The sequence below is a fragment of the Neltuma alba genome, unplaced genomic scaffold, assembly GCF_004799145.2.
Source record: "Neltuma alba isolate B1F8T4 unplaced genomic scaffold, ASM479914v2 tig00012347_pilon, whole genome shotgun sequence".
Taxonomy (NCBI): Eukaryota; Viridiplantae; Streptophyta; class Magnoliopsida; order Fabales; family Fabaceae; genus Neltuma; species Neltuma alba.
The window spans coordinates 32126-49003 of record NW_021636856.1 but is presented as its reverse complement, the minus strand read 5'-3'; the positions used below and the strand labels follow the sequence as shown (position 1 = coordinate 49003).

The following is a 16878-nucleotide window of genomic DNA, read 5'->3' as shown; positions in this document are numbered from 1 at the left end:
GGGAGCCAAAATTTTGGACCATTATGCCCTTATAATTTTTTTAATATTCCACTTCTACCCATAAAATATATTATTATAATATTTATTTCAAATAAAATATATATTATCCTAAGTAAAAAAATAAAAAATATATACATTATTATAATTAAAAATATATTATAAAAATTATTTAAAAATAAAAATTATTTAAATAAAAAATTATAATATTATAAAATTAATTGTTTTTTATAAATATATTATTTATTAAATATATTTTAAAGCTGGAAAAAAAGATAGCCTAAAGAAAATAAAATTTCATTTTTGTTAGAGCATATAAAATTTGTTAATTTGATTATTTTAAATATATTATTATATTAATTAGAATGAAAAATTACTATACCAATTTTTTAATACACATATTAACATGATAAAACTGAATTTTGATTAAATTATATAATTTAAATTAAGATGTAAATTAATTTATATAATATATCAATAAAAAACATAAACTAATATATAAGGGTAAAATGGTAAATTGATTATTACTATCCCTCCCCTCCCCTCCCCTCCTTGAACCAAACAAGGGATCATTAAATACCCTCCCTTCCCCTCCTTTTTAATCAAACCAAACAAGGTGAGGATGAAACCTCCCCTCCCCTCCCCTACCTCTCCCTCCCCTCCCTCCCCTTCCCTCCCCTCAAACCAAACAGGCCCTAAGGATATAATATAAGTTCGTCCTGACCAATATTAGCATCAGTTAAGAGAAGCCATTCAAGTACCCTTCTGAGCCCAGACTCCTATCTAAAATTTTTGCTCCAAAAAAAAAAAAGGCTTTCTTTCTTTCTTCCTTCCTTCCTGCCTTAATAAAAAACGTCAATGATTTACATTTGATCATCCATGGTCCAATTTTCATAAAATAATCGGCAACCTGATAATTGTCCGATGCAAATATTTTTCTAATTGATTCAGCTTTCTTTTATTTTAATTGATTGATCTTTTTAACATGATCTTCTGTTACACTGCTTTCATCAATTATTAATTATTATTAATAATGCTGATTGATAATTGTTTGTTGCTTGATCTTGCTTGCGTCATACGTTTGAGTACTAATCTCTCTCTGTCGAAAATATCTGCTGGACAAGAAAGTTCGCGAGGGTTAAAAGGAAGCACCCTTCCAAAACTTCATCTCTAATCATGAAACCCACATTCCCACTCAGTTTCTTTTCACACAATACACTCTTCCTTTTATTTTACCATCTAATGGGTCTCATGTCTCTGAAGTATTTGTTAAAAAGCTGATTTTTTCATTTAAATATCCTATAGAAAGTGTTTCATGTTATTAGTGAAAAAATCATGTTTATTGTTAAAAAAAAAATATAACGCTTACCGTTTCAAGATGATATTAAATTTAAAAAAACTTCTGAATGTTTACAATTTGTTTTTTTTGCAAATACTCTCAAAGTAAAATTAGCTCGTAATCCTAAATTTATTCAAATAACTATTTTACGAGGATGAACATCTTCCAAGGAGTAGGAGAAAAGAAAACTTTCGTGCATGAGGAGATACCTAATGATCCATAATTAAATAAATGTTGGAGATAAAGTGGAGTTTTTTTTCCAAAAAAAAAAAGAAAGGGAAACCCAGAGAAAGCCGAGGATGGTAAAACTCAAAATATATTTCTCTTTTTTTTTTACTAGAATTCAAAATATATTTCGGCCAGCAAATGGACATAATCACACAAATAATTAGAATTATTTAAACACTTCAGCATCTCATATTTGCTTTTACTCTATCAAATAAAGCCTTTACACATCTTCTAGCCCCAAAAAAAAACAGAGAGCCTTTGATATCTGAATATAGCATATTACACTTTATGTAAAGGACTGTGATGGCATTTTCCATATTTTTCCTTCCCATTCTACCAACTGCATCAAATATTGTAAAGTGTCATGAATACAATCATACATTTTTAAATAAAAATTGTATTGCAAATTTTTAATTAACTGAATTTTTATTATTGGACTGGGGGTATTTTTCCACCCCATGCGTCTTGTGCGTTGATTTATCTAGAAAAATGAAAAGAATTCAATCAAGTTATTAATATTTTATAAATATCCGATATGCATAATAATGCTTTTTTCAGAAAGCATATGTGAAATCACTTTACGGAAAGATTGATTTTCCGGCAGGAGAATCCAATAATTTTCTCATTAATTAAATATTAATTAATAAAAAAAAAAAGGAGGAATCTCCCCAGTCAAAGCTCGTCTTTCATTTCGTCCTACCCCTAAATATGACTTTCTGTAATTCCTTCGTTAACAAAGGCCCAAAAAAAAATTTTGGGGGAATAAATTTACAAGTCTCGTCTATACGAAATAAAATTCGTAAGACGGAAAAGTGTTTTTTTCCTCTTTCCTCTCCGTTCTATTGAGCTGGCAGGGTCTCGTGCCGCCACGACTCGGACAACTCGGCTGACTCGTAATACACATCGGAGTGATCGAAAAGGCCGTCGAACTCCACGTACTCCGGGTTCGTATTCCCGTTATATTCAACTCCGGTTCCCAAATCGAACGAGTCGTAACTCGGGATCTGATTCTCAAACTCCCAGAACTCGGCGATTCCAGACGAGTCCGACGATACATGGAGTAACTCGTTCGGCAACTCGCCGTTCCCGTCCTGCTTCACCAACTCACCTCCGGGCGGAGGCAGGCCCAGCTCGTCGTCGGAGGCTTCGAGAAGGTACCCAATCTGAGGCTGAGACTCGCCGGAATCTGACGTCAGATCGACGACAGGAGCAGGCGAGGAAGATGCAGAAATCTCCTCCTGCAGACTCTTCATGACCGAGTCCAGATCCTGGCTGGAAAGAGCGGGCTCGTTATCGTCGAGGAGGTCGAAGAGATCGTCTCTGAATCTCTTGACCTCGGGCGATTCCAATCGGGACCCGTCCGAGTCATCTCGAACTCGCTTCCCGGAACTCGTGCCTTCCATGGCTAACAGTAACAAAAATCTCAGAGAAAGAGAAACTTCTGATTTAATTTTCCCTTCTTTTTCTTTTTAATTCGGACGAAACAGAGGATTCCCGCTTCACAGGGTGTGTGGTAGCGAGACGAGGAGGAAGAGATTGGAGGGTTTATATAAGGGGGGGACAAGGTGGAGAGAGAAAGACACAGAGACAGAGAAGGTGTAATGATGGTGACGAGGCAGGCGCGTGGGAACGAATCCTTTGGCCTTCACGGATTTGATTTGCCTTTTTTACGTTTCTTGATAACTTTTTCTCTTTTTTCTATATTCCGAAAAAAATTATTAAAGAAAATTAAATCTGGTGCCTGCTGCTTTCCCTTTTTAATTTATTAAACGGAGTTGAATTCCGAATTGGAGTCCGGGTCAGTTGCTGGGCCCCACTGTTCTAGTCAATCACGGCCTTTGTTTGATTGTTTCTTTACTTTTTTTTTTTTTTTTTATCCCTTTTCCCCCCTTTATCTCGGCTCGGCTCGGCTCCACTCCCGACTGGGGTACGGGTTTGGTAGGAAATTAAATACGGGGTCAGGGAGAGGGCATTTTCGGAAAATTGGTTGGTGGCTTCGAATGATGAGTTGTGGAATTACATATTTTATTATTTTATTTTATTTTATTTTTCAAACGATAGCGATTGCCACGAGCGATGGTTGATGACTGACCGGGTCACTTCCATGGTACTATTTTTGTTGACTTTGAATTTGATGATTAATTGTTTCCTCTGTAAATCAGGCGATGGCTTTCCAGAAATAGAAGTTATATAAATCATTTCCAATACTTATTTTGGGAAAAAAAAAAGAATTAGTGACATTTTTAGATCTTAAAATTAATTTTTATATAATTCCGTATTTTTGGAAAATTATTAATAGTCGTGGAATCTTTTGAGTCCAAATTTCCAAAGCCATCCCGATTTCTCATGAATTTGGGATTTAGAAGAGATTACTACAAATGCCCAGTCAATTTTGGGCGTGAAAAATACGTTAGAATTTTTCTTATCTTTTTTATTCTAAAAAAATAAAATAAAATCGTTTGAATGGATAGTACCGTCTATCATTAAACTAAACCAACCCAACTATAAACATATGAATGAGAAAACAACGTTAAGGAAAAACCGAAAAATACGTTAGACTTTAAACAGGTAGTATAATTTTCAAACTGTTCTGGAATCTTGAAGTATTTCTATAAATATTTAAGTTATATATAAAAAGTCCGCCTTCTTTGACAGTTTGTTTATTCTTATATGGAATTAGTTGATTTTATTTATATTTTATTGTAACGTAATATGTGTGCAGATAAGAGGTAAATCAATTTTATGATCTTCATTGAATTAGCGCAGTTGGTTGATGAAAATCAGAAATAAATAATGTTGTTCATGCAAAATAATAATCAATATAGTAATTAGTTCCCTACCAGTGCGGTGATTAACCAAATTTATTGTCAAAACTACCAATCTTTTTTGAAGAAAATTACTTAAAAATTCCATTTGACAAGCTAATTGGAAAACGGGACCTAGAATAAATGTAAAGATGTGGAGCTCTCCCGTGTCAGCAAGTGTAAACAGTACTAATTGTATATGATGAATGTTCACTTGTATATGTAATTAGCATTCATATTACGAAATAACCAAAAAATCCATATGCAATTAACATTAATATTACGCAATAACATGCAATAAGAACCTATATACAAGTGTGCATCCGTCATATATAAATAAGCATCCATTGTATACAAGAAAACATCCATAGTGAGAATTCATTATTGCTAGTGAAGATCTGTCATGTGTAAGTGAGGATATGTAATACTACCTCCGGTCCTTATTATAAGACCCCGTTTGACTTTTTGTTTGGTCCTAATTATAAGACCCCAATCCATTTTGTCTCTCATATTTACGCATTTTTTTCCAAAATAATCCTTCTAATAATAATAGTTCTAGCCAATATACTTAATTAGCAAGGATATTTTAGGAATGACAACACTTATTTATTACAAATAACTTAATTAACTTACTTCCTTAATCTTCTCAAATAAGTCAACTGGGTCTTATAATTAGGACCGGAGGTAGTATACAATTAATATTAGTCAATGTAATATGGTTTTTTTCGTGTCACACTCGTAATTTAGCATCTCACACCTTTATATTTATTCCAGCCTCCCAGGTCTCTTTTTTCCAATTCATTTGTCAAGCGGAAACTTTTAACCAATTTTTCCCCCCTTCAAACATGTGTATCTCATGTTTAGCTAAAAGAACAATATTTGTATCTCATATGATATTTGATATTAATATAGATTGATTCATTGATTTTGCACTAACTTAATATTTACACATGTATCTCGTTTAATATCATATGATATTATTAAACGAAGGCTTTCTTTTCTGTCCAAAAATAAAGTTTTATTTTCTGATTAAAATTTCATTCCAAAAAAAAAGAATTCTGAATTTTTAAAAAAAGTATTAATTAATTGCCCTCCTCTTGCAAACTTCAGATTACGCCATATATATTTCAAAACTCTTCAAGGAGATAGCTTTCTTATGGCCATAAGGATAATTCCTTGCTCTTCTGTATGATATTTTTTGCTTCTTTATCTCCTATAATTAATTCTTTTTCTTATTAAGGGTATAACTAAATTTTCATGATGGCTGTAAATAGAGAATTTTCAATATTCGTGCATGCTTGTGTAACGTAAATATATTCACTTTATTCCATTCCATGCCCCTGTTTTATGATCAAGCAATCCCACCTTTGATTCCCCCCCCCCTTTGTTGGAAAATAATTGCGAATTCTTTGTAGAAAATGAGACATAAAAAAGGAAGAATAAAACAGGATAAGAATTATATATTTCTATATATATATATATATAATCAACAATATTTGTTGAGATTTGTATATTTATGATCACGATGCATTATTCCCACTAATACCGTTATTCGTTCCTTTTGTGGAATGTTAACCTTTTTTGGTAAAATCTATCCTACGCTATGAGCACATAGTACCGCATCAGAGCATATTTTTATTCTGTTTTAAATCCTTATTTTTTAATTACATTTTAAAAGCTGTGTTTTAATTCACACGAACACTTCAATACCATAAAATCAAATATGGTTTTGAAAACCTTTCCTTGTCTGCGGATGACCCAAACTACTGATTTTGGTTGAGAAACAAAAAGAAAAAGAAAAAAAACAGGTAATAACGCCACTTTTTCTCATTTATAAGTCATTTATAACCAAAAACTGCAAATTAAAAAATATATTAAATTACTAATTTTTTTATATTTGCTCTTATTAAAGAAAAAGTGATAAAACTATACTATTTTATATTTTTCCACCTATTTACTTTATCTCTCTTTAATCTCTATATTTATAAAATCAATAGGAATAAAAAATTTTAAAAAATTCTTTAATTATTTTATTAGTGACTTATATTTAAAAACATTTTTTTAAATAACTTATAGATAAGAAAAGACGGTTGTTAGAACCAAAACGACTTTCACACAGTTCTTGCCAAAAAAACCAGACCTTCCCTCACTTAAAAGCAGCCAACGAGTCATTCAACCTCCCCAGGAATTTTGTTTCATGTGTATCCAAAATCTAAAACGCATAGTGATTTATCCAACATTAATTCAAATTAATCTGAAGTCCCAAGAAAATTGATTATGAGAAATTCTATTTGTTTAATTACTAAATTATCTTTATTTTTTTTGTAAAGTATACATTGACGTTAACAACTTAAAGTGTAAACATTAACAACTATCACAGCAGATACTGACAACTCACGCATTACATTTTGTAATACGTTGAGAAAATGTGTTGTCAATATCTGCCGTGATAGTTGTTACTCACGCATTACATTTTGTGATGCGTTGAGAAAATGTGTTATTAATACCTGCCGCGATAGTTATTAATTCTTACATCTTAAGTTGTTAATGACTGCTCTTTCAGTTATCAATTACTTAAAGAAGATAAAGACAATTTGATAATTAAACAAATAAAATCTCTTGCAACGAGATTCTTTAGGACTTCAGAATAATTTAATAATTTTAAGAGATCTTTTATATTTAATTCTTTTGGATGGGATCGTATTACAATTTTCCTTTTAAAAATTAGCTCTGGTGATAGAAATTCATGTAATTTAAATAAGTGGTTGGAGATTAATTTTAATACTCTTATACCTAACCTAAAACTAATAGAAGTGAGGCATACTCCTTGTGCCTCGACCAAAATAAATAAATCGACTTAGGTTACCCTAAACTCTTGTTAATAACTTTTTAGGTCATCACTATAAAAATTAGTATTAAAAAAGATATACCATTAATTAAAGCAAATTAAATATAAAACTCACCTTTTGTTATACTTTATAAATAATGGGATGCATCCAACGTATACAACAATTTATTGCTGATAAGTGAAATGTTTTTAGTCAAATAGAATTTAGTTTTATATGATAAATTACAAGAATATGATCAAAAGGTATAATGTCTTATTTATTTACACAATATTTTATTATCAATATATATTATCCTATTTTATCGAGCTCCTGGAATTAATTTTAAAAAAAGAAAGAAAAAGAAAAAGCCGGTAGATACTGAGTAAGTGGTTCCATGTTCTGAAAAAGGTAGAGGAAGGAAGGTTGATAAAGAGAAGTTAGGTAGAGATCAGTGGAAGGATGTTATGAAGAGAGGAAGGACCTAGCACGTGGTTGGTTTCATCTTTGCTCTTTTTTTTTCTTTTTCTTTTTTAATATAAGGTTTCATCGTTGTTCTGGACGCTCCTCACTCTTGTCCTTTTTTTTTTTTTTTGCTTCCCTCTCCTTGCACGATTGTTTTTGCCATACTTGTCACTCTAATATAATTTATTTTTTTAAAGAAATGTTAGTTAAGAAATCATCTTCGTTTTAAATTATCTATTTATTTTAAATTTTAAATTAAATATGAACTATTCAAAATCAATCTAAATTAAGATGAACACTATTCTGACCAAAAAAAAAATTGAACACCCCATACCTCATCGTGACATGTGGTCCTGCAGTTGTTTTTAGCGTACTGGCAGGGTAGCATGCCGAACCTAAAACACCCCACCCCAAAAAAAAAAAAAAACAGACACACAAATACAATAAAACTCCCTTCCATATGTAACAATTAAATAATAAAATACGCAAAAATTAAGAAAATTAATCACATTAGTTATTTATGAAAAATGTAGTTTGTTTTTATTAAAGTACTCATTTTAATTATTTGCCTGAAAAACTATTTATTTGATAAAAATATTTTTAATGTGTGTAGTTAATAAAAATATTTAAAAAATATTATAAATTTTGGAACGGTAGAGGGGCGCCTAAATAAGATAGGGGTGTTAAATACACAGTTACTCATATAGACAATAAAGTGAACTAAAATTTTATGTTATAACTGAAACAAACTCATCTCGTATTTCTTATATTTAGAATGAGGAACCTAACCTAATGAATATAAAAAATTTGATGTAAATATCAAAAAGAAGTGACAAAAGAAGGCTGGCACAGGTTAGCACCCACAAACAATAAAATTGAATATTATTATTATTATAATAATAATAATAATTCTGATATTTAGCTCCAAACCTAACCAGGAAGGACTTGAGTAAATCCAGATGGGAACAAAAAGGGGGTTGGCGCAAGAGAAAATAAAGCCAAAGCACGTGAATGCAGTGTGCTCATTACTCCAGCCAGCGGCTACTGAAGCGAGTTCATCACTCCCACAGTCCCCCTTAACTCTCACCAACCTCGCCTTCTGGATCCTTCTCTTCTTTTTTTTTTTGGGGGGGGGGGGGGGGGGAATATATGAGTCTTATCTTTTAATTAAAAATACAGATGGTAAGGGCTTATGAATAGAACTTAACCCACGATTTTTCACTTGCAAGAAAAGTTTACATTTTTTAACTAAACAGGAAAAGCTTACATACCGCGATACTATGAGGCTATTAATTTTCATTTATGTTCTAAATAATATTTCCTCCTAAATATTTTATAAGTTACTTGAAGGTGAACATTTTTAGTCTTTGGTGTTATATTATCCTTATTCAAAATTGATTTATGTTTTCAAAAATTTAGCTTCTAAAAAATGAGTATAATAATAAAATTGAAAATTTTATTTTTAACTCTTTTGATCCACCCAAATTAGTTAGGGAATCATTATATTAAGGTTTGGAGGAACTATATTCATATTATTTTCGTATACTTCTTATTAAAATTATAAATAAATGCATGATGCAGATTTTTTTTTAACTTCTACAAAAATTATTTACCTTTAATTCGTATCTAGTAATTAATTTAGACACGACAATATAAGAATTTCATAACATGACTTAATATAACAGTAGTTTTTCAAAAAATAATATTACTTTGACGTAATTAAGTAATTAACAAAGATTGGTATCGTGGATGTGAATCCCATTATTTTTGTGAGTACTTTTTGAATTTGGAAATATAGGTACCTAACTCACTTGATACAATACAGTTCTTTTTCAAAAATTTGTTATCACTGCTAATATTATTCTCATTTAATTTTATTTATGCGTTATTTTTAATATGTTTGATTAAAACAAAAAATCAAATTTTATTAATTTTATCTTAAAATTTAATAAGTTTTTAATTTTATTCATATTTAATATATACTATCTTATAAATAGACAACAGAAGGAAGTATATTATTGTTTAAAGAATTAAAGTAAAATGATTAATTAAGTTCCAGGAGAAGGTGTCTGTTTTATTATTGTTCCATATGAGTTAATATATGCTATAATTAAATAATTAAATAATTTTTTATTTTTTGGAGTAAAAATAGTATCTTATTAGTTTTTGGACAACTCAATTCTTGGGAGGTGGAAAGTTTTGTGAATAATTTATTTTTCTTTTTGTTCGGTGCTACCCATCCAAATTTATTTTTCGGAAGAACTATAATAAGGTTATAAAGAAAAAAAATAATTATCAGTAAATTTTAATGACAAGTGAGCAGTTGTCATTTATTATACTGAAACTCATGATTATAAACTGCTTTGTTGTTGTTGAAATTTTTTAATAATTATATTTCTTGTTTAAAATTTCATGGCAGTTCTCTCTTATTTTTATTATGGATTACGGAAGTACTCAAGTGGCCATGAGTGTATTAGGGCTTAGAAACGAGGTGTGTAACTTGTTAATAACTTTTATGCTATATATGATTTTCAAAAAATAATTTAAATGGTTTACATTCTCAAGCATTAAAGCATTGTAATTTGTATAAATTGATCCTAAGATCAATTTCTAATTAACTCTCACACAATAATTGACCACCAAAAAGCTCGATGTGGCTCACAGGATTTAGTTTGGATGCTTATCTAATGAGTATTAAATCTGAATTATTCATATAAAAAGTTAAACGGTTCAAATTTAATATAAATTTATTTTTACATTTTTAATTTTTAACATGTGCAGAATTTAAAATAAGGTTTTGTATTACCTATCGGTTTTTTGAAAAGGTAATTTTTCATTTAAAAACCTTAAGTAAAAATTCTAAATCTGAATCATTAAAATTCCATTTAAATACGAGTAGTGCAGAACTTATGGCACCGATCTTTCATGAATCATGAGTCACGGAGTTTCTGTCTCTTCTGAAAAAGACGTTACTTTTAGCGTTAATTTATTTATTTTAATGAATAAATGTATTTTCTTAAAAAGGAAGTTAAATCTGCTACGTGGCATGGGCTAACGTTTCCCAGGAGCCGGAGCCGGAGCCGGAGCCGGAGCCGAGAGAGATTCGTTGATGAAGTAAAGACGAGACACAAGTGGAAGTGTGGAAGGAAATGGATAGCCGCCGCACGTCGCTCAAGCCACCGGATTCCTTTGGTGGACAGCTCACAGCGCGCTCGTACCTGCCTGCTCCATGAAAACTACGTGTCAATTATAAGACCCTGTTTGTGTTGATAAAATGAAAACCTCTCGAAAATAGTAAAAATTACTGTTGTCCGATGAAAATTAATTTGTACTTCCTCCGTTCCTTATTATAAGAGACGAATAACCGAATTACGTTAATCAAAAAAGCAGTTAAAATTAGTTAAGAACAATCAATGTGTAAAAAATATAATTTTTTTCCCAAAAATGCCCTCATTAATAAGGAGAGAGAGTATGAGAGAGAACAATTAAATTATTGAAAGAAAGAGAAGTGAGAGGGAGAGAGTGTGTGAATTTGAGACAATAAATATGGGTAAAATAGGAAATTAACACAAAAAAGTAGAGACAACTTTTAAGTGTCTCTTATATATAGGAACATGTCATAAGCACCAAATGTCTCTTATAATAAGGAATGGAGGGAGTATTTTTTTATCAGGGTTTCTCTTTCTTATTTTTATATATAATTCTCAATATTCTCTCATTGTTAATTCAGTTGGATGGACATAGATTACACAACAGTGGATCCAACCAAACGTACCTCACTAATAATGTATCTTATAATTTCCTTTGCTTGCACGTTTCCACGTGGAACCCTTCCCACATGACTCCTCCACTTGTTTTTCTTATCCTCGACATGGCGCTATTATCTTGTTGATTTTCTTGTCTGTCTATTTCTTTATTTATTTACAAGAAGAAGAAAAAATCTAGAATATGGGAAAACGATGGGGGCCACGTGTTCCCGGTGGGGATTGAGATGGCCGTCTATAGAAATATTTTCAAAAAATTATCTCATATTTATCATAATTAATTAATTTATTTAATCTGCATTAAAAATTTATTAAAATTGTTACAAATTAATCAAGTGTATTTTGCATTAAAAAAATGAAAGTATGATTAGAAGTGTTTTAAATTAAAAATTAAAATCGTATAACAGAAGTAGGGAAAAAAAGGATGGAATGGAAAATGCACGGCTTGTTCAGCAAGCTATCGTGCCGATCACTTCTCATCGTCTCTTGTTTGTCCTTTTTGTAGCATCTCCATCATACAATTTCTTAATTATTGTATTTTTTCTCCATAATTCATAGCTCGGGTTTTAAATAAAAATAATTATATCATATTTTGTAAAATGTTAAGTTTTGAAAATTTTAATTGAAATCCAAGGACAAAAAGAAGAAGAAAATTTTAATTGAAATTCTTAACTTGTAAAAAGCTTTTTGGTCAAGTGATAAACGAGGAAGAAGTGCTTCGAAGCTTACAGGTTAAAAAAAGAGGCATCCTAAAAAAGTTATGATTATTTAAGGTTAAATCTGATAATGCTTAAAATGACTGAAAACATTTTATAAGAAGATGGGATTATTTAAGCTAATATAAATAACCTTGTACCTGTTCAAATTAACTTATTTTAAGTTTTTTTATACTGTATCAAATAAATATGTGAGATAAATTTTGTTTGGTAAAGTAAAAAGAGAGTTTTTTTTTTAGAGAATTACAATCAAGTCCCAAAAAAAATTATTAAAAAATTTCAATAACAATTTAAACAGCATGTGATTAAAAATTTTAGAATAGACAATAACAACTTTTGAGACTTATTTTATGATTTTTTTGGGATCTAGTTTTAATTCTCCATTTTTTTAAGTAGGTGTTCCAATGATTTCGCATGCTTATAATGCAAAACTCTCTCACATATTTATTTCATACCATTTGTGTATTATATATAGGTAACAAGAAAAATTGAAAATGTTTCGGGTTTGCTTTTATTACAGAAAAGGTATTAAAAAAGATGTATTATATTCTTTAGCACCTGTTTCTCCTAACGTATTCTTCTTTTTAATTGTTTTGTCTTATCATATTCAATATGGGCAAATTTTTTTTGGGGAGGGGGGTCATGAATTGACTTACAAATAATTTGTATTTAGGATTAAATTTTTCTCATATATGTTTCAAGCAGGATTGGTTTCAAAAAGAAGATATACATCGTAAGAACAAAAAGAGAGACAGAGTAATAAAGATAAAATAATAGATTAGAAAAGGAAGGTGTGCGTGGAAAATGAGGAACGGGGGAAAGGAAAGCAAAAGCTGAGTCATGTGGGAAGTTGGTACGTGTCAATTGGGAAAGGCCCATTTAAATGGCATCACCAACGTCGGATAGGGTAAATTGATTCATACTTAGGGGGTGTTTGGATAGAAACCAAATTATGGTTTCAGAAGTGTTTTTACGGATTACGAAGTAAATATGTGAAGGAAGTTATCTCGTTTTGCGAAAAAGTGATTATGAAACCTAGGTTTTGGTTTTGCCAAACACCCCCTTATTCTTTGTTTTAAAAACTTTTTAAAAAAAATAGTCCCTTTTTTTTTTTTGGCCAGAATCCTTTGCCTCTAAGTCTTCATCGACGTCACAATATAGACCACTCTGTTAAATTGTTTCTAGTACGCGATATTATTATTTTCTCGGTCAAGATTGAAACTTGGGGGGGGGGGGGGGGATTGATGTTACAACGATCTTGATTATTTTATAGTCAACAATTAGACTTCGAATTAGAACGTGGATTTATTTAAAAGAGAAAACAAACATTTTTAAATTGATTTTTTTTTCCGTGAAACTAAGGACATCCCAAGTTATATTAGTCTTGAGACTAATTTTTTTTTAGTATAAAGTGGTTAAGAAAAGTCCTCCCAACAAATACACTTTCTGGTATTTGAATCTGTGTTTTTCTGTTACCACTTCAACTAGTAGATTGTTCACAAATTGAATATTGTGTTGCGGATTCTCACAATCTGAATTGTAACGAAAAACAAAACGTGTTGCCGTTTGCCTCTTCAAATCAGACGCCGATGCTGACCTCAGCAGTTCCCAATTGCCTTCTGTTTAATAAAACGCAGCGTGCGCCTTGCCGCTTCCCCACCGAGTCTTGCGGCTCGAAAAAAAATTAAAAAAAAAGATCACAAGTCAGAAACAGGGCAGCTTGAGATCTGGTATATTTAAAATCAAAACAACCATCTAGATTTATTATTTTTACATTTATGATTGAAAAGAGTATAAAATTATAAAAAGAATACAGAATAGATAAAATAATAGTGCCACTCACAAATCATATAAATAAATGGAACAAATTAGCTAAATTCGTTTTCATTTTTTGTATATAATATGGGAAGATTATGCTTAAAAAAAGAATTGGTAGATCTCATATCATGGCAGATGGTAAAATAGTGGTGAGAACATAAAATCATAAATGTGAAAACTGCAAGTGGAGATGAAGATAGGGTTTTGGTTTTTTGAGTGGGATCACACTAACACGAATCACGTAATTAATTGGTCAATTTTCAATTAATGAATTGAGGATTACGAAAGCTTAACCCGGCAGATTCTGCACAGCAAGAACACAGATTACAACAATCCAAACAGCCCATTTTTGATGATTACTCTCAAAAAGAGCCACTTTCTCAAATATTATAATCAAACCCTTACCCTATCTTCTTAATCACCTTCACACTTGCAAGCTCCTTTACTTTTATCGCCCATTATCATTTCAATATTTTATAATATTTTTTTTGTTTTATTTCTCAATAAGTCGGCTTACAATTAATCAATGAAGCAAAGTGCGTCTCACTGAAGTTTGGCTCTGTGGCCTTTTGCCTAAAATAATACTCCTCCGGTCCTAATTATAAGACCCAATTGACTTATTTGAGGAGATTAAGGAAGTAAGTTAAGTTGGTTATTTATAATAAATAAGTGTTGTTATTCCTAAAATATCCTTGCTAATTAAGTATATTGGCTAAAACTATCATTATTAGAAGGATTATCTTGGAAAAAAATGCATAAATATAAGAAAGAAAATGGATTGGGTCTTATAATTAGAACCAATAAAAAGTCAAATTGGGTCTTATAATAAGGACCGGAGGAGTAGTAAGATCGGGAAGATGGTTTTACCCGAGGTTGTCTTCTAGCTTAGGCCCTGCATCCCCACAGTGAAAAATCAACGCCATCTAACCCCAGATAACCGTTCTTGTTTTTACCAGTAATAATATTCTCTTATTAAAGAATGTGATTGGTGTTTTTTTTATAAAAAAAAAAAGTGATTGAAAAATTCTCTTCCTTTTTTTTTTCATTTAAAACTCTCCCTTTCCCCCCTACAACAATAGATAAAAGTGAAAAGTTATCATTAATTACTCGTGTCAACCTCTTATATTATGGATCAAAATTTCCTTTCAAAAAACTTCTTATATTTGTTACCAGAAGGAGTATAATTAAGGTGTGAAGTGTACCTCACAAAAATTAGAGGCGGTTGAATTAGCAATTTTGTTTTAAGGGTTAGTATAATCTTTAATCTATTAAATTTATCCCAAGTTTTTACCTCTCAAGATTTAAGCTATTAGTTTTGGCCCTTAAGAGATCAAATAGTCCAAATTTTTATTGAATTATTGGGAATAATGCTTTAAATGAAAAGAAATTTGAAGAACTAAAGTCTGTAGTTTAAAATCTGAGGGACTAAAATCAAAATGATAACAAATTTGAGTCACCAAACATTATATTGACCCTTGTTTAAAGATAGGATAAATTTTTAATTTTGTTCAAATCAAAATACCAAATCTTAGGTTTCATGTGACATTTTCTCTCATGATTAATAATGTTAAATAGGGATGATATTGAAAAAAGCCAAGTGACTTATAATAATGATTATTCATCTCTTCCAAAAATGTGTTTTGTAATAAGAATAAAAAGAAATATGGTTTTAGCTGGTGCATTATAAATATGATATCATTAATTCAAATTCATATTAAATAATATGACTAACTACCTAAAACTCCCTTAAATAACGAGTCATGTGCAAACGCCATTTGCTTGCCTTTTAACCTTTAAAACTTGATTTAAAAAAAAAAAATCTACCGAAAGTTTTATGTTCATGCATATAACCGTTGGATTGTAGCTAACTTATTTCACTTCTTTCAAATTTGATCTTTTGATACGAATATTTTGGTTAAACTTTTAAGTTATATGCCTACGACCTTTTAAACTGAAATTTATGTGTAGATGAATTCTCTGACACGTTTTATTCCTTTTTCAAATAAAAAAAAATCACAAACTTGAAAAGATATTTGGATGAGGGCGATGAGAATTTTAATAACAAAGAAGTCTGTAAAATATGAATAAAATAAAATAAATAAATAAATTCATGAATCTAACCCTAAACATGTGTGCTTTACTAATTGTCCCTTGACTTTTAAGCAGTGCTTTTAGATCCAAATCTAGCTTTTGTGGGTTGAGCTGTTACAAACTGGAAGAGAGAGGCCCACCTCAATCATTCAATTTTTTTTAGCTTAATTATCTAGAATTTTTCCACGTCAATTTAATGAAAATTAATATAGTTCGGTGGATTAATTTCAGAAAAAAATTAATAAAATTGCTGAACAGCGAAGGCTTGATTTCAACTATAACACTAAATCTCAATACAGCTTCAGAAATTATATGGAAAAAATCCCTGAAAATTGCACATAGAATTTTAAAATTTCAAATTATATTTGTTAATTACATCAATTGGCTACATTTGAACAAAAATATGTGATTCTTGATTTAGAATTTTAAAATTCAATTTTTGTTGGAAATTTTCCCAGTTATATGTTACTAACAAAGATATAATGGGAAGCTGATTTAAAGAGAATTACTATACAGTTTCAAGTAAATAATTAATTAATTATTTAAAAATCTCATAACAAGCAGATAAGGATAATAACAACAAAATTCGATGCAAGAAACGATGCCATGTTATAGAATACAAGCAACTTAAAAGATTTCTTAATAATTATATTTGTATTGTTTATACGAGATAGTAATGTAATTTCCAATGATTTAAGAGCAATTAAGAGGTCACATTAAATTAGAGAATATCACTCTCCTTAATATAAATCACTTGCTGCATATATATATATTTGAATAAATACTAAATTATATTATTTTAACAGGAAACACAAGTAAAAAAAAAAAAGC

At 30.3% G+C, this 16878-nt stretch overlaps 1 protein-coding gene across 3 annotated transcripts; it reads right to left on the bottom strand.

Moving 5' to 3' along the window:
- Positions 1–2218: 2218 nt before the first annotated feature.
- Positions 2219–16773, bottom strand: LOC114726205 (uncharacterized). Of its 3 annotated transcripts, XM_028912777.1 has the most exons (3): positions 16763–16767; positions 5180–5184; positions 2219–3002 (listed from the first exon to the last, which is right to left on the bottom strand). In XM_028912777.1, the coding sequence occupies exon 3, from the start codon at positions 2965–2967 to the stop codon at positions 2404–2406; it is 564 nt and encodes a 187-aa protein (XP_028768610.1). In that variant the 5' UTR covers positions 2968–3002; positions 5180–5184; positions 16763–16767; the 3' UTR covers positions 2219–2403. The 3 variants fall into 3 exon arrangements, with proteins under 3 accessions (XP_028768610.1, XP_028768612.1, XP_028768611.1); XM_028912779.1 differs by lacking the exon at positions 5180–5184 and having other exon boundaries at positions 16763–16773; XM_028912778.1 differs by lacking the exons at positions 5180–5184; positions 16763–16767 and adding an exon at positions 11828–11835.
- Between the last annotated feature and the right edge of the window lie 105 nt (positions 16774–16878).

Excerpts from the sequence above, each read along its gene's own strand:
- LOC114726205 (XM_028912779.1), bottom strand. The coding sequence starts at position 2,967 with ATGGAAGGCACGAGTTCCGGGAAGCGAGTTCGAGATGACTCGGACGGG.